This window comes from Sapajus apella, unplaced genomic scaffold (genome assembly GCF_009761245.1).
Source record: "Sapajus apella isolate SASKATOON/1434 unplaced genomic scaffold, GSC_monkey_1.0 scaffold63, whole genome shotgun sequence".
NCBI lineage: Eukaryota > Metazoa > Chordata > Mammalia > Primates > Cebidae > Sapajus > Sapajus apella.
Genome location: NW_022437003.1, coordinates 3,348,386 through 3,375,914, shown reverse-complemented (window position 1 = coordinate 3,375,914; position 27,529 = coordinate 3,348,386). Strand labels below are relative to the sequence as shown.

Sequence of the window (27,529 nt, the reverse complement as noted above, 5' to 3'; positions counted from 1 at the left end):
ACAAATCCCAAAATATACTTTTTATCCTAGTGAAAATATTGATTTTATAGATATAGCCCTCTTAAAATAATTTTTTGTCAGATTGGTAACATTTAGGGATGTGCTTCTACACACACCAGAGAAAATGGAGTATGTAACACAGCAATATTGTTATGCAGAAAAGGTGCCTCTGTTTTTTTGGTTTGGGTTTTTCTTTTTTCTTAAGATTTGTTTCTCCTTCTTTTAAAAAAAATATAATTCGGAGAACCTAATGGTCAAAAATTATTTGCTTTTACTCACAAAAACAATTTTGCTTGTGGTTGATTCTACCAGATCCAGTCAGATGGCTACTTAGGGTGTTCTCTCCGGGAAAATTCTAATTCTGACAACCTGGGCCCACTGCCAGCCTGCATACTTTAAAAGTGTGACAAGATAAATAGAAATTTACTACCCAGCACTAGTTTAATCTGAATCAAAAGCTGACTTAATTATTTTGGATTGGCCTTACCTAACCACGTACGGTTGACCTGAAGAATATTAGTTTCCTACTATAGTGTTAAGGAAAGCTGATTTTTACTATAATTCTAATTTTCGGACGTTGGAAAACAAGTAATTTCTGTGGCCAAATTAACGCGTATTTTGAATACCTAGGCATCCTTTCTTTGCCACATTCTTCATAGTATTTATTTTTTTTTCTCAGACAGTCTCACTGTGTCACCCAGGCTAGAGTACAGTGCTGGGAACTTGGCTCACTGTAACTTCTGCCTCCCGGGTTCAAGCAATTCCCCTGCCTCGGCCTCCCGAGTAGCTCGGATTACAGGTGCGCGCCACCACACTCGGCTAATTCTTGTATTTTTAGCAGAGATGGGGTTTCGCCATGTTGGCCAGGATGGTCTCAAACTCCTGACCTCATGATCCGCCTACCTCGGCCTCCCAAAGTGCTGGGATCACAGGCATGAGCCACCGCGCCTGGCCTTCTTCATAGTATTCTTCATGAAGTTCCTTTCTTTTAAAATCAATGGTACTGCAGGGTTACCACTATTGTCCTTGTATGATTCACATCAGTGATCTGTGATTACCTTTTTTTAAAATCTCTATCACCCACACTGGGGTGCAGTGGATCATGCAATCTCCAGGGTTCCAGCGATTCTCCTGCCTCAGCCTCTGGAGTAGCTGGAATTACAGGCACGTGCATCCATGCCCAGCTAATTTTTTATTTTTGTATTTTCAGTAGAGATGGGGTTTCACCATGTTGACCAGGTTGGTCTCGAACTCCTGACCTCAAGTGATCCGCTCACCTTAGCCTCCCAAAGTGTTGGGATTACAGGTGTGAGCCACTCCGATCTGTGATTACGTTTTTATTTTTACGTCAGTAGCCTTACTGTTCTAGTCTCTTGAACAACATGCAGCTTTTACTAGGTGTGTGTCTGGCATCTGAATTACAAAAAAAGATACTAGTATTCATTGAGGGCTTACAATACATCAGGTGCTTCATAGTCACAAATTCATTGAACCCTTACAACAAGCCTCTATATAGTAGCTCCTAGTGCTCCCATACAACAGATGAGGAAAACTGAGACTTGGCCGCATCCCCATAGTTACAGAACCAGTAAGAGGGATTAGCAGCCAGGTCTACTATGAATCCCAAGACCCCACTTTCTTCTGCTACCAATTATCACCTCCTTCTACCACGGTTTCCCTTTGCCTTGGTTTTTCCGTTCCCTTAGATTCAAGTAATAAATACATAGGAGGAAACATATAAGACAGAAAGGAGGAAGATGGCTTTGGGAGGAGGAGAGGAATAGACAGTGAAGCAATCTTTAATTTTGAAGACATGGAAAATAAATATTTAGAAAGTAAAACCAATTTCCATCCTTTACACATGCCATTATCATCCTATACACAACCCTGGAAATTTGCCCACTGAGGTAATTATGGAGCACTGCCTAATGTGTTTCAAGGGAAGGCTCCTCTGTTTGGGCTATCCAGGATTTACAGGGAGTTAAAATCATTAAATAACCATAGTTGACCCTTGTTCGGTTAAGAGGGTAAGCAATTATTGCAGAGTCCTCTTCCCTGCCTTCAACAAACAACACAAAAACGGTTCTGAAGGGATTTACACAATACATCAACATCTGTGCTGTACCTAGAGTTGTTAAAATAATTGTGATGACAGGTGTCTAGGTGCCACTTTCTTAATGGTTTTCAATATCCATTGATTTATTGTTGTGGCTTTCTCGTCCCCTTTACAGCTTTGGCTTTAAGAAAGAGCCGGGGAACAGATTTTGCAGAGAGGCTGATTCTTTATTCTAATGCTGAAAAGAACTAATAAAAATAATCACTTGGCTTTTAAGCAGAAAGCTTCCATTTACAGTATTTCACCCTTACCCCGCCCCCTTCCAAGCCCCTTGTTATCTAACATAATGGTTAGAATACATTTCCGTCTCTCCCCTTAATAATTTCATGCATTAACATCCCTTTCACACACTAAACACACACACGCGCGCGCGCCCGCGCGCGCACGCACACACACACACACACACAGCAAAAGGAAAAAAGAGGCAGCAGAAATCTCAGCTGTACTTCTAGCCCTTTTAAAAAGTTTGCTCTGTAAATTGGAATGAGGTCAGATTTGGAGCTTCTCATTGCACGCGGAGATTATTATTGCATCGGGTTCCAAGCCAATGGGAAGCCCGGGGGAGGGGCTTGGCATGAGGAAGCGTTGGTTACAGCGGCTGATTGGCTGCAGCCGAGACTGTGAAAGGATAAAGAGGCGCGAGGCGGAATTGGGGTCTGCTCTAAGCTGCAGCAAGAGAAACCGTGTGTGAGAGGAAGAGGCCTGTCTCGCTCTCGGGTCTCTAGTTCTTGCAAGCTCTTTAAGAGTCTGCACTGGAGGAACTCTTGCCATTACCAGCTCCCTTCTTGCAGAAGGGAGGGGGAAACATACATTTATTCATGCCAGTCTGTTGCATGCAGGCTTTTTGGCTTCCTACCTTGCAACAAAATAATTGCACAAACTCCTTAGCGCCGATTCCGCCCACAGAGAGTCCTGGAGCCAGAGTCTTTTTTGCTTTGCATGGTAGGAGAGGGACTAAGTGGTAGAGAGACTATGTCGCTTTCCTGAGCTACCGAGAGCGCTCGCGAACTGGAATCAGCTGCTTCAGGGGGAAAAACACACACGCGCGCACACACACACACACACACACAACACACGACTTGCCTGGGAGGCCGCGAGAAACTTGCATTGGAAGCTTCGGCAACCAGCATTCGAGAAACTCCTCTCTACTTTGGCACGGTCTCCAGACTCAGCCGAGAGACGGCAAACTGCAGCGCGGTGAGAGACTCTCCAGCCTGGGAACTATAACTCCTCTGCGAGAGGCGGAGAACTCCTTCCCCGCATCCTTGGGGGACTTTTCTCTCCTCGCGCTCCTCCGCCCCTGCGAGGAGTTGAGGGGCCGGTTCGGCCGCCGCTCGGCGTGTGCTTGGCCCGGGGAGCCGGGAGGGCCCGGCGATCGCGCCGCGGCCGCCGCGAGGGTGTGAGCGCGCGTGGGCGCCCGCCGAGCCGGGGCCATGGTGCAGCAAACCAACAATGCCGAGAACACGGAAGCGCTGCTGGCCGGGGAGAGCTCGGACTCGGGCGCCGGCCTGGAGCTGGGCATCGCCTCCTCCCCCACGCCCGGCTCCACCGCGTCCACGGGCGGCAAGGCCGACGACCCGAGCTGGTGCAAGACCCCGAGCGGCCACATCAAGCGGCCCATGAACGCCTTCATGGTGTGGTCGCAGATCGAGCGGCGCAAGATCATGGAGCAGTCGCCCGACATGCACAACGCCGAGATCTCCAAGCGGCTGGGCAAACGCTGGAAGCTGCTCAAAGACAGCGACAAGATCCCTTTCATCCGAGAGGCGGAGCGGCTGCGCCTCAAGCACATGGCTGACTACCCCGACTACAAGTACCGGCCCAGGAAGAAGGTGAAGTCCGGCAACGCCAGCTCCGGCTCCTCGGCCGCCGCCGCCTCCAAGCCGGGGGACAAGGGAGACAAGGTCGGTGGCAGCGGCGGGGGCGGCGGCGGCGGCGGCGGCGGGAGCGGCCACGCGGGGGGAGGAGGCGGCGGTGCGAGCGGCGGCGGCGCCCCCTCCAAGCCCGCGCAGAAGAAGAGCTGCGGCTCCAAGGCGGCGGGCGGCGCGGGCGGCGGGGGCGGCAAACCGCACGCCAAGCTCATCCTGGCGGGCGGCGGCGGCGGGAAAGCAGCAGCGAACGCCGCCTTCGCCGCCGACCAGGCGGGGGCCGCCGCCCTGCTGCCCCTGGGCGCCGCGGCCGCCGCCGACCACCACGCGCTGTACAAGGCGCGGACTCCCGGCGCCTCGGCCTCCTCGGCGGCCTCGGCCTCCGCCGCGCTGGCGGCCCCGGGCAAGCACCTGGCGGAGAAGAAGGTGAAGCGCGTCTACCTGTTCGGCGGTCTGGGCGCGGCGGCGGCATCGCCCGTGGGCGGCGTAGGCGCGGGCGCCGACCCCAGCGACCCCCTGGGCCTGTACGAGGAGGGGGGCGCGGGCTGCTCGCCCGACGCGCCGAGCCTGAGCGGCCGCAGCAGCGCCGCCTCGTCCCCCGCCGCCGGCCGCTCGCCCGCCGACCACCGCGGCTATGCCAGCCTGCGCGCCGCCTCGCCCGCCCCGTCCAGCGCGCCCTCGCACGCGTCGTCCTCGGCCTCGTCCCACTCGTCGTCGGCCTCCTCCTCGGGCTCCTCGTCCTCCGACGACGAGTTCGAAGACGACCTGCTCGACCTGAACCCCAGCTCAAACTTTGAGAGCATGTCCCTGGGCAGCTTCAGCTCGTCGTCGGCGCTGGACCGGGACCTGGATTTTAACTTAGAGCCCGGCTCCGGCTCGCACTTCGAGTTCCCGGACTACTGCACGCCCGAGGTGAGCGAGATGATCTCGGGAGACTGGCTGGAGTCCAGCATCTCCAACCTGGTGTTCACCTACTGACGGGCGCGCGGGCAGGGAGGAGGAGGGCCGGGGGGTCGGAGAGGAGAAAAAAAAAGAAAAAAAGAAGAAAAAAGAAACGAAAAGGACAGACGAAGAGTTGAAAGAGAAAAGGGAGAAAAAAAGGAAAAGAAAAAAAAGTGAGCAGTGCTGGCTTCTGCCGCGTCCCCGTCGTCGGAGAGGAGCGCGGCGGCGTTTTGGCCCCGCGCTCCCATCCCCCACCTTCCCGGGCCGGGGACCGACCCTGCCCAGCCGGAGGGACGCGGGGGAGGCGGAGGTTAGACAGGGGCGACCTGTGATTGTTGTTATTGATGTTGTTGTTGATGGAAAAAAAAAAAAAGCGACTTCGAGTTTCCTCCCCTTTGCTTGAAGAGACCCCCTCCCCTTCCAGCGAGCTTCCGGACTTGTCTGCGCCCCCAGCAAGAAGCCGAGTTAGTTTTCTAGAGACTGAAGGAATCTCCCCTTTTCCCGCATCACCACCTTGGTTTGGTTTTGTTTTGTTTCTTGGTCAAGAAAGGAGGGGGAAAACCAGCGCGCCCCCTCCCCCCCCTTTTTAAAAATGCGTGAGGAAGATGGAAGGCTCCGGGGTGACGAATTTGGCCGATGGCTGATGTTTTGGGGGAGCGCCGGGACTGAGAGACTGACTCCACGCAGGCGAATTCCCGTTTGGGGCTTTTTTTTTTTTTTTTTTTTCCTCTTTCTTTCTCCCCTGCCCCCTCTGCAGCCGGAGGAGGAGATGTGGAGGGGAGGAGGCCAGCCAGTGACCGGCGCTAGGAAATGACCCGAGAACCCCGTTGGAAGCGCAGCAGCGGGGGCCAGGGGCGGGGGCGCGGAGAAGGACACGAACTGGAAGGGGGTTCACGGTCAAACTGAAATGGATTTGCACGTTGGGGAGCAGGCGGCGGTGGCTGCTGGGCCTCCGCCTTCTTTCTGCGTGGAATCAGTGAGGTGAGACTTCCCAGACCCCGGAGGCGTGGAGCAGAGGAGACTGTTTGATGTGGTACAGGGGCAGTCAGTGGAGGGCTAGTGGTTTCGGAAAAAAAAAAAGAAAAAAGAAAAAAAAAGGGTTTTTTTCTTCTCTTAATCGGAATCGTGATGGTGTTGGATTATTTCACTGGTGGGGTTAATATAGCATGTTATCCTGTCTATCTTTTAAAGATTTCTGTATAAGACTGTTGAGCAGTTTTTAAAATAGTGTAGGATAATATAAAAAGCAGATAGATGGCGCTATGTTTGATTCCTACAACGAAATTATCACCAGCTTTTTTTCATTCTTAACTCTTTAAAGGATTCAAACGCAACTCAAATCTGTGCTGGACTTTAAAAAAAAAACAATTCAGGACCAAATTTTTTCTCAGTGTGTGTGTTTATTCCTTATAGGTGTAAATGAGAAGACTTTTTTTCCTTCACCGATGCTCCATCCTCGTATTTCTTTTTCCTTGTAAATGTAATCAGATGCCATTTTATATGTGGACGTATTTATACTGGCCAACCATTTTTTTTTTGTCCCTTTTTTGCTTTCCTTTCTTTTTACTGCCTTTCTTTCTTCCTTCCTTCCTTTTCCTTTTTTTCTTTTTTTCTTTTGGTTTTTGTTTTTTCGGTTTTTTGGCAGTTGTTGTTACCCACGCCATTTTACGTCTCCTTCACTGAAGGGCTAGAGTTTTAACTTTTAATTTTTTATATTTAAATGTAGACTTTTGACACTTTTAAAAAACAAAAAAAGACAAGAGAGATGAAAACGTTTGATTATTTTCTCAGTGTATTTTTGTAAAAAATATATAAAGGGGGTGTTAATCGGTGTAAATCGCTGTTTGGATTTCCTGATTTTATAACAGGGCGGCTGGTTAATATCTCACACAGTTTAAAAAATCAGCCCCTAATTTCTCCATGTTTACACTTCAATCTGCAGGCTTCTTAAAGTGACAGTATCCCTTAACCTGCCACCAGTGTCCACCCTTCGACCCCCGTCTTGTAAAAAGGGGAGCAAAACTAGCCAAACGCTGTAAGCTTTTAAGAAAAAGTTTCAGAGGAAATACTGTTCTGTCCAGAGGCTTTAAAACTGGTGCATTTTCAGCAAAAAGGGATTCTGTAGCTTTAACTTGTAAACCACATCTTTTTTGCACTTTTTTTATAAGCAAAAACGTGCCGTTTAAACCACTGGATCTATCTAAATGCCGATTTGAGTTCGCGACACTATGTACTGCGTTTTTCATTCTTGTATTTGACTATTTAATCCTTTCTACTTGTCGCTAAATATAATTGTTTTAGTCTTATGGCATGATGATAGCATATGTGTTCAGGTTTATAGCTGTTGTGTTTAAAGATTGAAAAAAGTGGAAAACATCTTTGTACATTTAAGTCTGTATTATAATAAGCAAAAAGATTGTGTGTATGTATGTTTAATATAACATGACAGGCACTAGGACGTCTGCCTTTTTAAGGCAGTTCCGTTAAGGGTTTTTGTTTTTCAACTTTTTTTTGCCATCCATCCTGTGCAATATGCCGTGTAGAATATTTGTCTTAAAATTCAAGGCCACAAAAACAATGTTTGGGGGAAAAAAAAAGAAAAAATCATGCCAGCTAATCATGTCAAGTTCACTGCCTGTCAGATTGTTGATATATACCTTCTGTAAATAACTTTTTTTGAGAAGGAAATAAAATCAGCTGGAACTGAACCCTAAATCTTGACTTTTGTCATTATTGTGCTCAGTGCCTAAGATTGGAAGGGCCCTACGGTATCTAGACACTACACAATCTGCCTTAGCTTTGAAAAAAATAAGTTCTCAGAGGAGGCTTATCAAATGCCACCTTACTGAGGAATATTAAATGTCTCTTGGCCAGATTTCTCCTGACCCTGAAATGATGGCAGCAGATGAATGTGTGTCCACTCTACACACGCTTTCTAGGAATTTTCTGAGTTTACCATATTTTAAAACACCCTTTGTCTTGGAATCTGAAAAAGAGGGGGAGGGCAACGTGGACAGAGTTCTTCACAGATGAAACTGGCTAGCTGATCTTTTTATGAACTTAGTACTCCCGGAGCTGCTTTCTCTTCGATTTGCCCATGCTTCCCTCTAGCAATGGCTAGAATTGGTTTCCATGAGCTAAGGACAAATAAGCTGTTAAAATTGTCAGTAGATTATAGAGGAGAAGGCTTTCACCAGTTATCAAATGGAAAAGGTGTATGCCTTTTTTCTTCCTCAAGCAGAAGTGTTGCTGTGGTGCTAAAATCTCCATTTTCTGCCATGCCCAACAATGTGACAGAACTGCAGCAATAAGGATGACCTGGAGAAGCTGGCTCCCTGTGGGCTCAGAGGAAAGTCCCCCTCTCAAAACAGCACTGATTTTGGCTGCTGGAGATTTATGTTTTTTCTAAGAATCAGGCAGGATTACTGAGACTATGCAAGAAAAGTACTTAGATTTCCTAAGACCCATTACTACTCCGTTTGGAACAGACAACTTGCTAAGTGCCACTATTTCCTGTTTATTTTGAGAGTTAACCATTGCTATTAACTAACAAAAGCCATCTTTACTTCCAAATGTCTGTTAATTTAAAAAGTGTCTTTTACATGTTTTGAGTCTTTCAGCACTGGAGAGGAGGGGTTAATAAGCAGGAGTGTTTGGAAATCGTCCCTTATTCATTTGGATTGCTTGTAGATAAGGGAGTATTCCTCATCCTGGAAGGTACACCTGGAAAACGATCTTTGAAGGGGTTTTGTGGTTGTGAATTGAAAAGCAATAATCCACCCCCTAAAACCAATACAACTTTTGTTTCAGTATAACTCATCTCTTAAAGACAGATACCGGTTTTCAACATTTTTTTTCATGTATGGTGCTCATTTATTTAGTTTTGATTACATTTAGGTTCTGCAGTTAGAATTCTACTTTATAAAATGACTACAACAACATGGCATCTTAAGTTTCTTCCAAGATCTTTGTAAAAGAAAGAACTCTTCTTTAGAAAAGTGCTTTTAAGTTTAATTTTCATTGCAGTGATATGATTGTTTAGCTTTTTTCAGGTCTAAGATATCAATACCATGACTAAATGAAGTCGAAATGATGCATTTTTTAAATGATACTTTTGAAATATTTTTTAATTTCAGGTTTCTCCTGCTAGAACTGTTTCTTTTCCCTTGACTCTCCATGTAAAAGCAGATGCTTTAAATATTTCATTTAAGAATTTTGATAGCATTGTTTTAAAAATAAAAGCTGAAATGTGTGTGTCCTTCCTGGCAGGTAGTAAACATAAGAAGCATTTTCATACAATGTCTTTCCTCTAAGTCAGCTTTCATTCCTAAGGGATACTTAGTGTTAGGTGCTACAGGCATAATAAACCTGAGAAACCAAACAGTTTAGCATGATTTTTTTCTTACAGATAATTTGGTTCAATAGAAAAGAGTAAGTTTCAGATTTTCTTTTAAGAAGATCAAACTTCTAGCCCAGTGCTCCATCAGAAATGTGAATCAGTGACAAAAGCAAGTTTTGTCAGTTCCTAGATGAATCCCTTTAAATGCCAAGAAAAAAAGTAAAAAGCATGTAAGCTGAGAGTGTGGGCCCAGCACCTGGAAAGGCTTTTGGGGTTTGTGTTTACCCTGCTCTTGGGGGTACTAGGGAAGCTAAGGGAGGAGCTAAGGGATTCTGAGGAAAGCAAGAAAGCAAAGGGTTAAATGGACATCACCATTTACCCAGGGTTTCTTGTGTTTGTAGGGTATACGCAAATTGGAAGACATGGTCTGGGGAATGCTATGGGTCAGAATGCTTAATCATAAATCTAAAACACGTTTAGGGATCCCAAGAAAGTATTTGAGAAGACACAAATGGTTTAAAAAAGAATTTTAAGAATACAAAACCTGTTGACCCATTTGGATTTCTCAGAGTGTAAGGCTGGTATGCTTTATTTCTCTTCCTGGTGGTTTTTTGTTTTGTGCCTCCCCTGGTACCCCTCCTTTAAGGCCTACAAAATACCTCTCTAACCCATATTCACTAGGGCTTACCCCTACCACCCTGTTTCATTCTGGACAATGATATCTCCATATGCATTTCTCTTTTTTTGAGACAGAGTTTCGCTCTTGTTGCCCAGGCTGGAGTGCAATGGCATGATCTCGGCTCACCGCAACCTCCTCCTACCAGTTTCAAGCGATTCTGCAGCCCTCAGCCTCCTGAGTAGCTGGGATTTACAGGCATGCGCCACCACGCCCTGTTAATTTTGTATGTTTAGTAGAGACAGGGTTTCTCCATGTTGGGCAGGCTGGACTCGAACCCCTGACCTCAGGTGATCTGCCTGCCTCGGCCTCCCAAAAAGCTGAGATTACAGGCGTGAGCCACCATGCCCCGCTCCATATGCATTACTCGATTTTCACCATTATTTCAAAGCTAAAGTGGAGGGGTGGGAAGAAAGCATCTCCAGGCATCTGCATGGTGTTTCAGGCTCCGCCAAGTATCTTCCGCCATCCTCTTTGCCCAGGATAAAGTGCAGAATTTACATGCTGCTCTTCAAGGCCCAGCACAAAAGGGTTTTAGCCCACCTTTCCAGTTCCTCCAAATTGCAATATAACCAAACTGCTCTTTCCTGAAAGACTGGAATTCTTGAAGGACAGGAACTAGGCATCGGACACTTCTTGTATTCCCCAATTTGCTTTCCCTGCTTCTTTTCACATCATAAACGCTAAATTCTTATTTGTTGACTTAACATTTACATTGTTTCCATGGGGCCCTAAGAGCTTCCAACGTGCATTTGCATTTTATGCTGCCTATGGTAAATACCAGCGTTGGATTTCCTGAAAACCTGGGTTAGAATGCTGCCTCTGAGACCAATAAGATGGAGGACCTTGGACAGATTTCTCAGCCTCGGTAGTTTTCCATGTTTTAAAGTGTTATATAGAAAGAGCTATCTGATGTAGACCGCTGTCGTGAGAACAGAGTGAAGTGGCACGTGTGGGATGTGTCGTAGTCCCTGCCTACCACACGGGCCCCTGGAGTGCTAGATCCTGACCTCATGGGTAGTTTTAAAAAGCTAATGTGGCCAGACGCGGTGGCTGACGCCTGTAATCCCAATATTTTGGGAGGCTGAGGCAGGCGGATCAGGAGATCGAGACCATCCTGGCCAACATGGTAAAACCCTGTCTCTACCAAAATACAAAAATTAGTTGGGTGTGGTGGCGTGTACCTATAATCCCAGCTACCCAGGAGACTGAGGCAGGAGACTGGTTTGAACCTGGGAGGCAGAGGTTGCAGTGTGCCAAAATCATGCCACTGCACTCCAGTCTGGCAACAGAGCTCGAGTCCATCTCAGAAAGAGAAAAAAAAAAAAAAAGTAAAGCCTAACACAGTGGCAGCAACATAGAAGTGCTTTAAATTCGAAAAATGAATCTGAATCAATGCTTCTCACTCTGCTACATGAATCCCCAGGATCAGAATTACCTGGAGAGTCTTGTTAAGGTTAGCGATTAAACAGATCGCCAGCCACAGTCAGACTGTAGGGATGGGGCCTTAATGAGCCCCCCATAGATTTCCAGTGCTCACTGAAATTGGGCAATCAGTACCCTCACTGTATTTTAGTGTATTCTCCCAATAAGTATGCAGGCAAGGGATTATGACGTCCTCATTGTTTTAACACGGAAAAATTGAGTTGAGAATGGCCCAGTGACTGATCTGAGGTCACAAGGTCAGAAGTGCCAGAAAGGGTATTGGAACTCTATCTCCTGAGCCCTAGAATCAGCCAGAACTTATTTCTCTAAGTAGATGTCTTCTCCGTTTTTACCCACGGCTTGGTCCCGTAGCAGAAATGAGCAGTCCCTGTACTTCCCTCAGCCCTCTGACTCCCTGTCCATTTTCCCAAGGGTGCTCTCCCACCCTCCTAGTTGAAAGTGTAAGTTTAGGCCAGGTGTGGTGGTGGTTCACACCTCTGATCCCAGCATTTTGGGAGGCTGAGGCTGGTGGATCACCTGAGCTCAGGAGTTCGAGACAAGCCTGACCAACATGGTGAACTCTTGTCTCCACTAAAAATACAAAAAAATTAGCCAAGTGTAGTGACACATGCCTGTAATCTCAGCCTCTCAGGAGGCCAAGGCAGGAGAATCGTTCGAACCTGGGAGGCAGAAGTTGCAGTGAGCCTGGGAGGCGGAGGTTGCAGTGAGCTGAGATTGCGCCATTGTACTCCAGCCTGGGTGACAAGAGTGAAAATCCATCTAAAAAAAAAAAAAAATATATATATATATATATATATAGTGTAAGTTTAAGTAATTAGCCAAGTTAATACATATATATTCCAGTTAAACAAATGTGTGCTAAAAGATGAACCCAGGGACTAATTTTTGGAAGAAGAAGCATCCGAGGCAGAGGAGAGCAGAAATGATAGAAATATAGTGCCTGGAATGTCTGGTTTGTTCTTTAAAAGGCAGAGCTTCCTGCAAGTGAGAAAATTGGAAATTATTCAGAGCGCCCTCAGCCTTTATAGAGAGGGCTATCGTCTACCCACTATATCCTAATGAGATTGACTGACCGTTGGCTACAGTTAACTTAAGGGTTTTATGGTTTCCTGCAAGTGTTGTTTTCCTTCTCTATGTTAAAAAGAAGAAGAAGAAGAAAGAAAAAAAAACTCTCACATCACTAAACGGTATTTCCCAGGGGGCTGTGTGACGAGGCTGCTGCATTTTGGTTTGGGCCTTGGCTAACAATGCATCTCTATGTGTGTATGTCTGTGGACACAGGTGATAATAAATTTAGCCCATTTTACCTTCTTCCGACAGTTTCAATTCAGGACAGTTGGTTTATGGAGTACCGCCCAACAAGCCAGGCCTAAGTCATGTCATGGCAAGAAGTTTCTTGTAGGGCCTTCCTTTACCCTGCAGATTTTTAGTTTAAGGACAAAGTTGTAAGTCATTTGTGCACCGATACACACAGCTGTTTTGCATCATACATAAGACATTCTGAGGGTATTCCATTTGAGTGTTTTTTTAAAAGGGTAGGACATTAACAAACAAAATATCATTTACTTAACCTACTTGCTTCTTTAGATATTTTCCCAAATACATAATTCTTTGGAATAGTTTTTAAACACATAATGAATGTGCTATTTCCTTACAACATGCAGTTGAAAGGCAACAGACAAGTGAAAACACTGTCTATTATCCTTTGTAGATCGGCTCTCTCTAGGCAGTGAATGCCCAGCAGTGCAGGGCGATGGCTGGCTAATGCGTGCGATGCATGTAACTGCTTTTACAAGAGCGAAGCAGAAGGGTTCTGTTCAATGATCAGTTAGCTCTGGTTGTCTGTGTGGTTAATTGTTACTTTCTTTGCTACCAGCCCCACCCTGACTTCCTCAGCTCAACACCTTAAGCCTGTGAAAATAGTCTCTTCTGGAAGCCCTGACCTTCAGCCTCTGCGCCTGCTTTCTCCCGTCCCATCCCCATGCTTTCTATGTGGGCCTTTCATCTCTCCTGTTTGCCAATCCCTCTCAGGCTTTGAATAATTTATCAGAAGTTCCTGGGAAATTGTGGGGCTGTCTGCAGTCTCAGAAAAGACTGTACTTTGTTCCTTCCCCAGGCCGAGGTAGGTCCAAAAGCCTGTCTTTGAAAGAGGTGGTGCTAAATTCATTGGGAAATTTGCTAACACGTTTTTTTGTTTTGTTTTGTTTTGTTTGTGTGTGATTTGTTTTTTTGAGACAGAGTCTTGCTCTGTCACCAGGTTGGAGTGCAATGACACGATCTTGGCTCACTGCAATCTCCGCCTCCTGGGTTCAAGTGATTCTCTGCCTCAGCCTCCCGAGTAGCTGAAACTACAAGTGCGTGCAACCACACCCGGCTAATTTTTGTATTTTTTCAGTAGAGACAGTGTTTCACCGTGTTGGCCAGGATGGTCTCAATCTCTTGACCTCGTGATCTGCCTGCCTCGGCCTCCCAAAGTGCTGGCATTACAGGCATGAGCACTGCGCCTGGCCACAGTTTTGATTTTTTGGATGAGCACCCAATGAGTCCAAAAGATGGAAGAAAAAAATAATACGGGGAAAAAGATGAAGGTGAAGAGTACTTTGCAATTCCTGTATCTCCCAAAGAATGTCAAGTAAATTAGGGGAACACTGATGAAGATTTCCAGTTCTTGTTGTTGTAACAATGGATGTTTATATATAAGATGTTTATATATGTCTTTTCAAACATGGGAGAGTTTTCCTTGAGTAGTTACTAGAAGTGGAAAGTTGCTGGGTCTTCGTCTTACAGACATAGGCTTTTGACAGTTTTCATAGCCAGGAGCTGGTTAGGTATAAAGTGGTTTGAGGAGAGAAAAACTAGTGACATGTCTTTTTAACATGGGTTAAACATTAAACCAAACTTTGAAACAATCATTTTAACCTCAGAGAAGGTGAATAGATTATTTTAGTATGTAAGTAAATCTGCAAATCATACTGAGATGATGTTTCTATCCCAAGTGTCTGATAACATGAATAGAAAAGAGAACAATTACAGAAATAGCCTTGACACTGACATGGTGACAAAGTATGGGGATTTTAGCACCACCGAAATAAACAGGAGAACAGAGATCAGCTCTCTTCGGTCGTGTTCTTCTTCCAGTGGAACTCATCAGGCTGATTCCCATTTCTGCATTACCAGCCTTACTTTTTTTTTTTTTTTGCTGGGCTCTGTGATGGCAAGGAATGGAATCACTCAAGTAATGTGAAATCTTGGGGCTTTATTACCAAAAAGCACAAGGCTACAAGGGAACTGAAAATATCATTGTAGTTCTGGGAGAAATAGCATTTAGGATCCATGGCAGCTCTAGAGAACAGGGTAAGCGGTTGCCAATTTAGCATCAAAACTGTGCAGATAATTAATATTGCTCAGGTAGTCTTAGTTTTCCTGTGTGTGCTGATTTTCTCTCAATACCAAATCTTGCTTCTGTTCTCCTTTTCTTTTTTTTTGAGACGGAGTCTGACACTGTCGCCCAGGCTGGAGTGCAGTGGCGCGACCTCAGCTCACTGCAACCTCCGCCGCCCAGCTTCAAGGATTCTCCTGCCTCAGCCTCCTGAGTAGCTCGGATTACCAGCACCCATCACCACATCTAGTTAATTTTTTGCATTTTTAGTAGAGACAGGGTTTCGCCATTGGCCAGGCTGATCTTGAACTCCTGATCTCATGATTCACCTGCCTTGGCCTCCCAAAGTGCTGGGATTATAGGCGTGAACCACCATGCCTGGCCCTGTTTTCCATATTTTGTCCTTCATATTCCGTTTTAAGACAGCTCTGGGATGGGCACAGTGCCTATAATCCCACCACTTTGGGAGGCCTAGGTGGGTGGATCACTTGAGGTCAGGGGTTCAAGACCAGCGAGACCAGGGGTTCAAGACCAGCCAGGCCAACATGGAGAAACCCCATGTCTATTAAAAATACAAAAATTAACTGGGCATGGTGGCGTGCGCCTGTAATCCCAGCTACTCGGGAGGCTGAGGCAGAAGAATCATGAAGCTGGGAGATGGAGGTTTCAGTGAGCCGAGACCATACCACTGCATTCCGGACTGGCAACAGACCAAGACTTCATCTCAAAAAAAAAAAAAGACAGCTCTGCATGCCCAGTTATTTCATCAATCACTTGCCAAGTAATGAACTGGCTGCTCTGGGGTTATGTGCCTATTTTGGACAAATCACTTAATTGATTATATTCTTCACTTTCCTATCCTCTTTGTTTTGCTTGTGTTCCTAGGGTCTGATGGCCCTCATACTTCCACTTGTATTTTTTCTTTGGCCTTCATATGCTAAGGGAGGGTAAACCCAAGGTTCATGGAACACCCACCCTTTCTCCTCTGCCATCCACAATATCCTCATGTCAATCAGACTGGCTTTGCTTTTATCTATTTAAGATACTAGGCTGGGCATGGTGGCTCACGCCTGTAATCCCAGCACTTTGGGAGGCTGAGGTGGGCGGATCTGCTGAGGTCGGGAGTTCGAGACCAACCTGACAAACAGGGAGAAACCCCATCTCTACTAAAAATACAAAATTAGCTGGGTGTCGTAGCACATGCCTGTAATCCCAGCTACTCCGGAGGCTGAGGCAGGAGAATAGTTTGAACCCTGGAGGCGGAGGTTGTGGTGAGCCAAGCTCTTGGCATTGCACTTCAGTCTGGGCAACAAGAGCGAAACTCCATCTCAAAAAAAAAAAAAAAGATACTAACCTTTTCCCTATAGCTCAAATGTTGGCACTCAGGCCTAGAGGTATAAACAGCAAGGATTGAGTATACCACATTCTAAAGGGAGGCCAGGTTGAAGCCCTTGTCGCAATAATCCAGAGCAGAAGGGCCCTAACACGGTCAACATTCCCCTTCTCAACACGGCTCCTCCAGTCCAAATAAGCACAGGATTGGAAAAGGAGAAGAGAATTGAGCAGTCCTGAAACATCCTCGAGGGGAGCCTAGTGCTTCTCGCCCGGCTCCAGAACCAAGTGACAGGAAAGTTCCAAAGGGTTCTCCAGCAGAACAATTCATAGAGAGCGGGGTGTCTACAGGAAGAGGCTGGCATTTTATCTATGGTTAGTCCATCATCTGCTTAACCACCTGAGTAGTTCTGCCAGAGAGAGGTGAGGTCGGGCATGTGGAGGCGGGCTGCAGGGGATTGCTATCAGCTTTCTACCATTCGACACAGCAAGGATATGTGTCTTCATGAGTCAGGTACATCGAAGTAGGAACTGAAGAGCAAGGAAGTTGTGGGGAGTGTTGTGGGGAGTGGGAATTAGAGTGGTAAGGAAGAATTCAGGCTGGAGTTCTCCAAGGCAGAATAGATTTGGAGAGGACAGAAGGACCCGGCTATGTGCTCTCAGGAAAAGCGGCATTTGGATGCCCATCTCACAAAAGGCCATCAATGACCAGTGGATGTTAGCTGAAGAGTCAGCTCACAGCTGCAGCCACCAGCCTCCAGTGATGACCAGTTACGTGGAGGGTTACTTGTGTTTTTCCCTGTCCCGCATCCTTCCCACACACAGGAGGAGCTAGGCTTTGAAGTAAGAGGGGAGACAGGACCGTTCTACTCCAAGGAACTCAAGTTGACTCGGAAGTAGAAGAGATTGATTTACTTACTTATTTAGAGACGGGGCCTCTCTCTGATGCCGAGGCTGGAATGCAGTGGCATGATCACAGCTCACTACAGCCTCAACTTCTCGAACTCAGTTGATCCTTCCACCTCATCCTCCGAAGTAGCTGGGACTACAGGTGTGTGTACTTGACTAACATTTGTCTTTTTTGTATAGAAGATGTCTTGCCATGTTGCCCAGGCTGGTCTCAAACTCCTGAGCTCAAGCAGTCCTCCCACCTGGGCCTCCCAAAATGTTGGGATTACAGGTATGAGCCATTGCACCTGGTGAGATGAGATTTAAGACAGGTTTGAGGGTAAATTTTAAAACTGGATTAACATTTAAAAAAATAATTGAAAGAGACCAGAAACTTACACGCACATACCACAAGGTTAAAAGGTATTCTTTCATTTTGTTTTGTTTTCTTTCGTCTCATACGTGATGCTGATCATATAACTCTATATACCACTGTTGGAACTGGGATAGCAAAGAATAAAGAGGTCCCTGGAGAACCTCTGCCTGGCCTGCCCACTAGGAGCACAGGTGGAGCCTAGAGAGGTCTGCACCATTTGCAGAGGGGGAGGAGCCTGGCCTCTCCCGTTCTCTGGTGGTTACCTGGAATTCAGTCTGTGAGATGGGGGCCTGTTCATCTCTCTCGCTTTGCTGAGTTTTTTTTTCTTTTTGCCCAATACGTTCCCCTTTACTCACCCTTCAAAGCGTCTGTGAGCCTAATCTTTCTTGGTCGTGTGACAAGGAACCTGTTTTTAGCTGAACTAAGGAGGGAGTCCTACAACAGAACATCCCTGTGACTAACTGGCAAAAGACAGCTGGGGACAGGTTTATGTCTGCTTTGTGGGAGTCCAATCTTACCTAGTCATTACAGAGACCAAGATACACCACCTTTCTCTCTCCCTTAGACAGGTATCTCCGAGAAAATCCACACATAAACACCACCCAGAGCAGTTCCTTTTTTGTGTGTTTTACGTAAATCATTATGCTTTATAAATGGAGAAAAAACCCACTATTTTAGGATATGACCATAGAGTCACTGATCACAGAATTCTGAACTTTTTAGATGACGAAGAAAATTTAGCCGGGCGCGGTGGCTCACGCCTGTAATCCCAACCCTTTGGGAGGCCAAGGCAAGCAGATCACTGGAGGTCAGGATTTTGTGACCAGCCTGACCAACATGGAGAAACCCTGTCTCTACTAAAAATACAAAATTAGCCGGGCATGGTGGTACATGCCTGTAATCCCAAATTCTCGGGAGGCTGAGGCAGGAGAATCTCTTGAACCCAGGAGTCAGAGGTTTCAGTGAGCTGAGATTACGCCATTGCACTCCAGCCTGGGCAGCTAGAGCGAAACTTCACCCCCCCAACAAAGAAATAAAATTTAGGGGCCATTTGACCTAGCTTCCTAGATCGATCCCATCAAATCCACCAAACATAACATAGCGTCATAACATAACGTTCAGGCCGCTTCTGCCCCGGATGTTGGTTCATGCTCCAAAATTAACTATTATTGGCAAAATCATTATAAAAATCCCTGTCCCCTCAAAAATAAATAATAATAATAAAACAATAAAACTCACTGTCTTTTTCCCTCTAAGACTGCTGTTAGGTAGGTGTTAAAACATCAATATGACTGAAACATTTTGACTAAATGGTCCTCTGAGGACCATTTAATAATTTAATTGAAGTTCCTGGGAAGTTATGGGGTGTCTGTAGTCTCAAAACACACTGCACTTTGCTCCTCCCCAGCAAAAGTAGGTCCAGAAGCCTGTCTTTGAAAGAGGCAGTGCTAAATACATTGGAGATTTATTACTACATAAATGCACATTTTAAAAAAAGATTGGGCCTGCCCGGTGGCTCACGCCTGCAATCCCAGCACTTTGGGAGGCCGAGGCGGGCAGATCACAAGGTCAGGAGGTTGAGAACATCTGGGCCAACATGGTGAAACCCCATCTCTACTAAAAATACAAAAATTAGCCCGGTGTGGTGCACGCCTGTAATCCCAGCTACTCTGGAGGCTGAGGCAGGAGAATCGCTTGAACACGAGAGGCGGAGGCTGCAGTGAGCCCAGCACCACTGCACTCCAGCCTGGGTGACAGAGCAAGACTCTGTCCCAAAAAATAAAAATAAATAAATAAAAATTAAAAAAGAAGATTGTCGCTAAGTTCAGTCCGATTGTTCATTTGTAGAAGGATGGATATTTGAGCAAAATGAAGTGAGAACATTCACTGCGGAAGTGTGGGAAGAGGTCTATTTAGCTGAAGGTTGGTAATTGGTGGCCATTTTGGCAGACTAACTGGTCCGGGCCTTGGGAATCTGCCTGAGGGTCGATTCCTCTAAATTGTTTCCATTTCTCCCAATTAATTCTCCTTCTCCACCCAAACCCACCTGTTCTTTAAAAGAGTAGGAGGGTGCTCAGGGCAATGCTTTTGGGTTCAAGTACCTATCACTCACAAAATGGGCTTTAAGAACTTAATAAACACAAGCATTTGATGAACAAAACAGCCCCACATATTTTAGGAGTAGAGAAATTAAAAATATGTTCATTTCCTCCTTGTCCATTTGGAAGAAGACAGACATATGTCAACTAGGGACTGCCCATTGTACACCCGTTCCTGTTACCTTTAATAGAGACCTTAAAAATAACCCTGACAGGGCCGGGCGCAGTGGCTCACGCCTGTAATCCCAGCACTTTGGAAGGCCAAGGAGGGCAAATCACAAGGTCAAGAGATCAAGACCATCCTGGACCACATAGTGAAACCCTGTTTCTACTAAAAATACAAAAATTAGCTGGGTGTCGTGGTGTGCACCTGTGGTCCCAGCTACTCGGGAGGCTGAGGCAGGAGAGTCGCTTGAACCCGGGAGGCGGAGGTTGCAGTGAGCTGAGATCACGCCACTGCACTCCAGCCTGGACGACAGAAGGAGACTCCATCTCAATAATAATAATTAATAACGCTGACATGGGTGAAATGATTCCTCTTCCGTCCTTCCTCTCGTCGGTAGCTGGAACTCACTGAGGATGACGGGCCTGTGCACCCTCACAGGGAAGACCCTCAGAGAGCATGCTCTCCCGGACTCCGGTGTGGCTTGGTTCCTGGGGAGGGAGCCTCTTCCCCTATCTGCGTGCCATCTCTGATTCAGGCTGGTCCATCTGGAAGGAATATTATCCGAGCGTTTATACCCCAAGCCTGGCTCTCCGCAAGTGACTGCTTGTTTCCTGAAACCAACTATTGGCAGCTGTTACACAGGCATTTTCTGCTTTTTGGATACCTGTAATTACACCAATTATGCGAATCATTGATGTTTATAAAGGATTTAAAATTTTACACACCCAGAAATGTCTATCAGAAAGCAGCATCTGAGGCAGAGTGACACCCCACAGAGGGGCCTATCTGGCCATCACGATCACTGCTGAGAGTCCCTTAAACTGAGCATCAGCAGGGTGGGAGGTTTCTTATGAGCCTATATGTCTTAAGCAAGTTAATCCTGTCACTGGAATAAAATTCTGTTTGGTTAAGAACTACAGAACGCAATCTTTTATTTTCTTTTTCTTTCTTTCTTTTTTTTTTTTTTTTCTTTTGAAACAGAGTCTCACTCTGTTGCCCAGGCTGGAGTGCAGTGGCACCATGTCAGCTCACTACAACCTCTGCCTCCTGGGTTCAAACAATTCTCCTGCCTCAGCTTCCCGAGTAGCTGGATTATAGGCACGCCACCATGCCTGGCTAATTTTTGTATTTTTAGTAGAGACAAGAGTTTCACCATGTTGGCCAGGCTGGTCTTGAACTCCCGACCTGGTGATCTGCCTGCCTCGGACTCCCAAACTGCTGGGATTACAGGCATGAGCCACTGTGCCAGGCACCTAACTTTCATTTTCAAAGAAAGAACAACATGTCCAAGTAATACAAATACGCATTTGACATTAAACTCTCTGAACTGCAACACGAGGCTAAGATGGTTGACATTCCTCTGTTCTAGGCTCCTCTTTTAGATACAGTGAGACAGGATGAGGACTGTCCCGTTATCACACAGACAGAACCGCAAAGAGCTGTCCTGGCAGTGCTGGGGAGTGCTGTATTGGAGCCTGAAGGAAAAGGAAAATGTGGGTAATACTGATCTTGTCTTCACTGAAAATTTTCATACTTTTGTTCATTATGAATATTTTTGCATTAATTTTGACTTTTAAAAATATTGCACTGGCCAGAGGTGGTGGCTCAGGCCTGTAATCCCAGCACTTTGGGAGGCTGAGGCAGGTGGATCACCTTGAGGTCAGGAGTTCAAGACCAGCCTGGCCAACTTGGCGAAACCCCGTCTCTACTAAAAATAGAAAAATTAGCCTGGCATGGTGGCAGGTGCTGTAATCTCAGCTACTCAGGAGGCTGAGGCAGGAGAATTACTTGAACTGGGAGGCAGAGATTGCAGTGAGCCAAGATTGCGCCACTGCACACTAACCTAGGTGATAGAATGAGAATATGTCTCAAAAAATATATATCTATATACACGCACACATACTCATACATATATTATATATAATAATACATAATACAACATAATATTTATATATATATAAAATTACTTAGTATTATTTGCCCCTATTACTGAGCTTTTTGGTCCCCCTTAAATTTTGTACCTGCCGCGACTCGGGGTCTCCGGTGGTGGGGTGGTGTGTGATTTGCCGGCTCAGGGACTGGCTATACCTCTGAGTCTTTTGTGTATTTCTGCATTTTATATATTTGCCTTTTGCCCAGTAGCTGGCATAGCAGGATTTAACTGTTTTTAATTGTGCTCCTGAAACATGAGAACAATTGTCTTTAACTGTTAATATGCATAAGGATCGTCTGGGGCGCTCGTTAAAAATGTGGGTTTCCAGTGCTCGTGCCCTGCAATTTGGATTAACTATCCCGAGGTGGAATCAGGATGTCTCTGTGTCTACATTTTTAAGCAAACAAAAACGGTTGTGATGCAGGTGGTTTGCAAACCACCCTTGAGAAATTCATGACAAGCATGTTTAAAAGTCTCTATTCAGGGATAGTCATATTAGGTGGATTATGTCCTGTCTCATCAAGGGCCAAGGAGGTTACTAGGAAATGGCAGCAACTGCAGAGTAGCTACCAAAAATGGACAATGACAAAGTTACTCTCCAAGCCAACCTTACAGCAAAGAGAGAGCAAGAGCTAGTAACCAACTCCAGTTGGCTGGTAGCAATCTCCAGCAGGTAGAAGAATTTCCTAAGAATTCAGCAGAGAGCAAATAACCAGCATGTGTATAAGCACTTAATGTCTATAGGCAGCTCAGAAATGCAAGGATATCTTGTGATTCCATTTCTTCAGTGTTTTTAGGGACACTTACTCTTCCACAGAACACTGCATTACTTTACAAATCCTCATTCTGCCAAATTCTCTAAATTTAATAGGATAATCCCCTAATGCAATCTGGAGCTCCCTAAAATACTTCACTGCAGCCTCAGGCACTTGTGGAAACTTGCCAAATTATGTAAATCAAGATGGGAGGAATTTAATAACAGAAGCTAATACTCACAGTTCCTGTGGGCAGGTCGCATGCATTTGCATGGCTTGTTTGTTTATTTGTTTAGATATGGAGCCTCCCTCTTTTGTCAGGCTGGACTGCAGTGGCACAATCTCAGCTCACTGCAACCTCCGACTTCCTGGTTCAAGCCATTCTCCTGCTTCAGCCTGCCGGGTAGCTGGGATTACAGGCGCCTGCCACCACGCCCGGGTAATTTTTGTATTTTCAGTAGAGATGAGGTTTCACCATGTTGGCCAGTATAGTCTGCATCTCCTGACCTTGTGATCTGCCCGCTTCCCAAAGGGCCGGGATTACAGGCGTGAGCCATCACTCCCGGCCACATTTGCATGGATTATCTACCACATGTACTGTAGTTCTCTCAGGATGGACAAGAACCTTAGTTCTTAGTCAACAGGCAGAATTCCAGCTCTGTAAGTAGGAACCAGGAACGGAGCACTTAACCACTAGAGTACACTGCTCCTAGCAGTGACCGAGGATGTGCTCCTGCGTCCCGAAGTCTCTCCCGCACCAGGTAACATTCCCAACCAATTTTATCAATGCTTCTTTGCAAGACATTGTTCCAGGGGACCCCATCTTAGTTCTCTGTTGTGGACATTTCACATTTGTGAAGGGTCTTTGAAGACTGAAGACCTCCATCCCTCAGCATAAAGCTTACATTTGTCTGATCAGCCCCAAACCTTCCTAAAGTCACACTGTCTTCCTGGAGCTTGTCACACTGCTGCTGCCTTAGAGCTTCGCCGTCCACAAAGTGGACTTTTTCTATTACGCGGCTGATAAGCTTCATCATCCTTATCTGATGCTCATGGGACCCATCACTGAGCCCATCTGAATTTTATTTGATGATAGTTTTAGTTGGTATACAATGATTTCGATCCTGTTTCTTCAACGGGGCATCCGCACTGAGCCTCTCCAACTCATCTCCATTTTGCTGGCCCACGCTGGCTTTGGGCGAGGCCTGTGCTGTGTCTGGACATCCTTATATCTTCCTGGAACAAGGTGCAGGGCAGCTGGTTAGGTGAGTGCCTCAGCGTGCTTCCTTTGAAAGGCAGGAAGTGGAAGAGGATTTTGCTGCTCCTCTGCTGTCTACTGTGCTGTAGAGACGGAGCTTCCAACCTTGGTGATTTCTGCTTTACTTTTTCAGGGATTGGAGATCTTGTTAGCCCCCTACCCTTTTCTTTTTTTTGCAGTTGAGGAGAACAGGGAATTCACTGGGCCGGGATGGGAGGTGTGGGGAAGAGTGGAGAGTGAGCCGAGCCTGGTGATTATCAGAAAGATACTGCAGTATTTTTGTGGCCGGTCTCAGTGGGATTACACACCTGTAATGCCAGCACTTTGGGAGGCCGAGGTGGGTGGATCAGTTGAGGTCGGGAGTTTGAGACCAGCCTGACCAACCTGGAGAAACCCCATCTCTACTAAAAATAGAGAAAAAAAAAAATTAGCCGGGCGTGGTGGCTCATGCCTGTAGTCCCAGCTACTCGGGAGGCTGAGGCAGGAGAATTGCTTGAACCCTGGAGGCAGAGGTTGCGGTGAGCCGAGATTGCGCCACTGCACTCCAGCCTTATCAACAAGAGTGAAACTCCGTCTCAAAAAAAAAAAAAAAAAAAAAAAAAAAGGAAGAAAGGTATTGTAGTACTTTGTATGTTTGGAAGGTAACAGGGTGAAGTTAAGGTAAATCTCCTTCTTCTCCATCCACATTACACACACACACCCTGCCGCCCACTCAAGCCCTCATGTCTGTTTCTGTCACCATCTCCCTGCTGTTTTATTGCTAGGAGAGAAAGGTGATATTTTGGAAGACATTTGATCCATCTAATGGAGGAGGAGGAAAACAGAGAGATGAGATCAGGGGAGTTTCTGAAGAAGAGATTCTGAAACACAGGGGACAGAAGAGTGAGTCATCGGGTCAGAAACAATCATGGGAGACCATCTGGCTCACGGCTCCCCAGTTTTGTTTTTAGGGTTGTTAAAAATGTCTAAATGGCTTCACAATTCCCTGCCCTGCTGCATTCAGGAGGAAGGAAGGGTTGTTTACTTGTTTACCTCTGACAATGAACATTTGTATAGACATTGAGGTAGGACATTATATTTTGGGCTAGGTCTCTGAAATGAGCCTTTGAAAACAGTATATCTGGTTGGTAATGAAAAGGAGCAATAGCGTTAAAATAAGGGGGCAAGGCCCGGTTCACCTTTCCTCCTGGCTGGCAGGTCTCACGTCCCACTGTTGTGGCTGAAAATTGCAGATGCTCAATTCCCAGACTCCTTTTCTGCTGGGAGCACCCTGTGTCCAAGAAGTTGACCTAAGGGCAAGTGTGCCGGGGAAGGGAGGGAGCCGTCTGAGAGCGATTTTCCTGCCTGATAATGGGTGAGAGGCCACTGATGAGGCCTGTTCCTGTTTCCTTCCTGCTTAGCGTACAGAGGCTGTGGCAGCTGCGTGGCCATACTGGGGCCAGGAGCAAATGCCCAGAAAGCCCTGGGAAAGCTGACCCAGGGCCCTGACATCATGAACTGTGGAACTGAGTTAAGAACAGCCCCACCACCTTCTTCTGTAGGGAAAACAAATTCATATTGACCAAGTCATTTTTAGTCTAGTGGTCTATTTCTTTTTTTTTTTTTTTTTTTTTTTTCAGACAGAGTCTCACTCTGTTGCCCAGGCTGGAGTGCAGTGGCACCATCTCGGCTCACTGCAACCTCCACCTTCTGGGTTCAAGTGATTCTCCTGCCTCAGCCTCCCGGGTAGCTGGGACTACAGGCACCTGCCACCATGCCTGGCTAATTTTTGTACTTTCAGTAGAGACAGGGTTTCACTATGTTGTCCACGCTGGTCTTGAACTCCTGACCTGAAATCATCTGCCCACCTCAGCCTCCCAACGTGCTGGGATTACAGTCGTGAGCCACTGTGTCCGGCCTGGTCTGTTTCTTGAAAACAAATTCTTACCTGGTAGAGACAGAGAAAACAATTTCATGCAGAAATTTATTGAGTGGCTTACTCTGAGGCAAGTGAAATTACTACTGAGCTTTACCACCACCGTTACCACCAGTGATGGCATCAATAGCAACATTTTTAAAGCACTTATTATATACTTATATATTTAATTTCAACCTTATGTGATAGCTATTATTTTTCCGAGATAAGAAAATAAATTACAGAGAGGTTAAGTAATTTGGCCGAGGTAATAGCTGATAAGAAATAGAAGGGAGGCCGCATGCTGTGGCTTACCACTATAATCCCAGCACTTACTTTGGGAGGCTGAAGCAGGTGGATTGCTTGAGCCCAGGAGTTTGAGACCATCATGGGCAACATGGTGAAACCTCATTTTTACGTAACATTTTAAGAAAATTAACCAGCCTTGGTGGCATATGTCTGTGGCCTCAGCTAAGGCAGGAGGATCACTTCAGCCCGGGAGGTGGAGGCTGCAGTGAGCTGAGATCGCACCACTTGAACTCCAGCCAGGATAACAGAGCAGGACCCTGGGTAAAAAAAAAAAAAAGGTAAACCTAGTTCCACAATTTACCAACTTTTCCATAGGCATAAGACAAACATTTATAGTACAATGTATGTTTTAAAGTTAATTTTTAAAAAGCAGTTATAAATGTGATTCATACATAATAGCATCCACTTAACCGTATTTCCATTGATCAGCGTATCCATTTTTTTTTGATACATAGTTTCACTCTTGTTACCCAGGCTGGAGTGCAATGGCGCGATCTCGGCTCACCGCAACCTCCGCCTCCTGGGTTCAGGCAATTCTCCTGCCTCAGCCTCCTGAGTAGCTGGGATTACAGGCACGCACCACCATGCCCAGCTAATTTTTTGTAGTTTTAGTAGAGACGGGGTTTCACCATGTTGAGGAGGATGGTCTCGATCTCTTGACCTCGTGATCCACCCGCCTCGGCCTCCCAAAGTGCTGGGATTATAGGCGTGAGCCACCGCGCCCAGCCCCTGCTGTTCTTTTAAATGGAAACTGCTTTTCTACTATAATTTTTTTTTTTTAATCAAAGTAGCTCTTGCTATCTTTTTATTGGAACTGGATATCTCCCTCCCTCCCTGCCTCCCTCCCTTCCTTCCCCTCTGTCCTTTTCTTCTCTCTTTCTCTCTCTCTTTCCTTTTTTCTCTTTTCTTTCCTTTCTTTTTCTTTTTCAAGTTTTGCTCTTGTTGTTCAGGCTGGAGTGCAGTGGCGTGATGTTGGCTCACCAGAACCTCTGCCTCCCGGGGAGAGGAGATTCTCCTGCCTCAGCCTCCTGAGTAGCTGGGATTACAGGTATGCACCACCACGCCTGGCTAATTTTGTATTTTTAGTAGACACGGGGTTTCTCCATGTTGGTCAGGCTGGTCCCCAATTCCCGACCTCAGGTGATCCGTCCACCTCAGCCTCCCAAAGTGTTGGGATTACAGGCGTGAGCCACGGCGCCTGACCAGCCTTTTCTGCACTTTTAAGAGTGGTCAATTTAGACTAAACAGTGTGCCTCGTCATGTGCAGCGGCTGGCTGCTATACTCCCAGCACTTCGAGAAGCCCAGGTGAAAGGGTCGGTTGGGGTCAGGAGTTCAAGACCAGCCTGGGCAGCACAGCGAGACTCTCTTTTTTTTTTTTTTTTTTTTTGAGACAGAGTTTCGCTCTTGTTACCCAGGTTGGAGTGCAATGGCGTGATCTCAGCTCACCGCAACCTCCGCCTCCTGGGTTCAGGCAATTCTCCTGCCTCAGCCTCCTGAGTAGCTGGGATTACAGGCACGCGCCACCATGCCCAGCTAATTTTTTGTAGTTTTAGTAGAGACGGGGTTTCAGCATGTTGACCAGGATGGTCTCGATCTCTTGACCTCGTGATCCACCCGCCTCGGCCTCCCAAAGTGCTGGGATTACAGGCTTGAGCCACCGCGCCCGGCGAGACTCTCTCTTTCTCTACAAACACATCGTTAAAAATTGACTGGGCGGTGACCGTGTGCATCTCTGATCCCAGCCACCTGGGA

General features: G+C 46.3%; 1 protein-coding gene and 1 long non-coding RNA gene across 2 annotated transcripts in view; one reads left to right on the top strand and one right to left on the bottom strand.

The window, feature by feature from the left end:
* Positions 1–12,951, bottom strand: part of LOC116529737 — a 20,870-nt gene extending 7,919 nt beyond the window's left edge. Inside the window, exons 1-2 of the long non-coding RNA XR_004259640.1 lie at positions 12,940–12,951; positions 12,471–12,476 (exon numbers count right to left, since the gene is read on the bottom strand). This is a non-coding gene — a long non-coding RNA (uncharacterized LOC116529737). The remainder of the gene's footprint in view (positions 1–12,470; positions 12,477–12,939) is intronic.
* On the top strand, positions 1,790–7,641 carry SOX4 (SRY-box transcription factor 4). Its single transcript, XM_032247632.1, has one exon. It carries the CDS (start codon positions 3,550–3,552, stop codon positions 4,960–4,962), a length of 1,413 nt encoding a protein of 470 aa, XP_032103523.1. The 5' UTR covers positions 1,790–3,549; the 3' UTR covers positions 4,963–7,641.
* Positions 12,952–27,529: the final 14,578 nt, after the last annotated feature.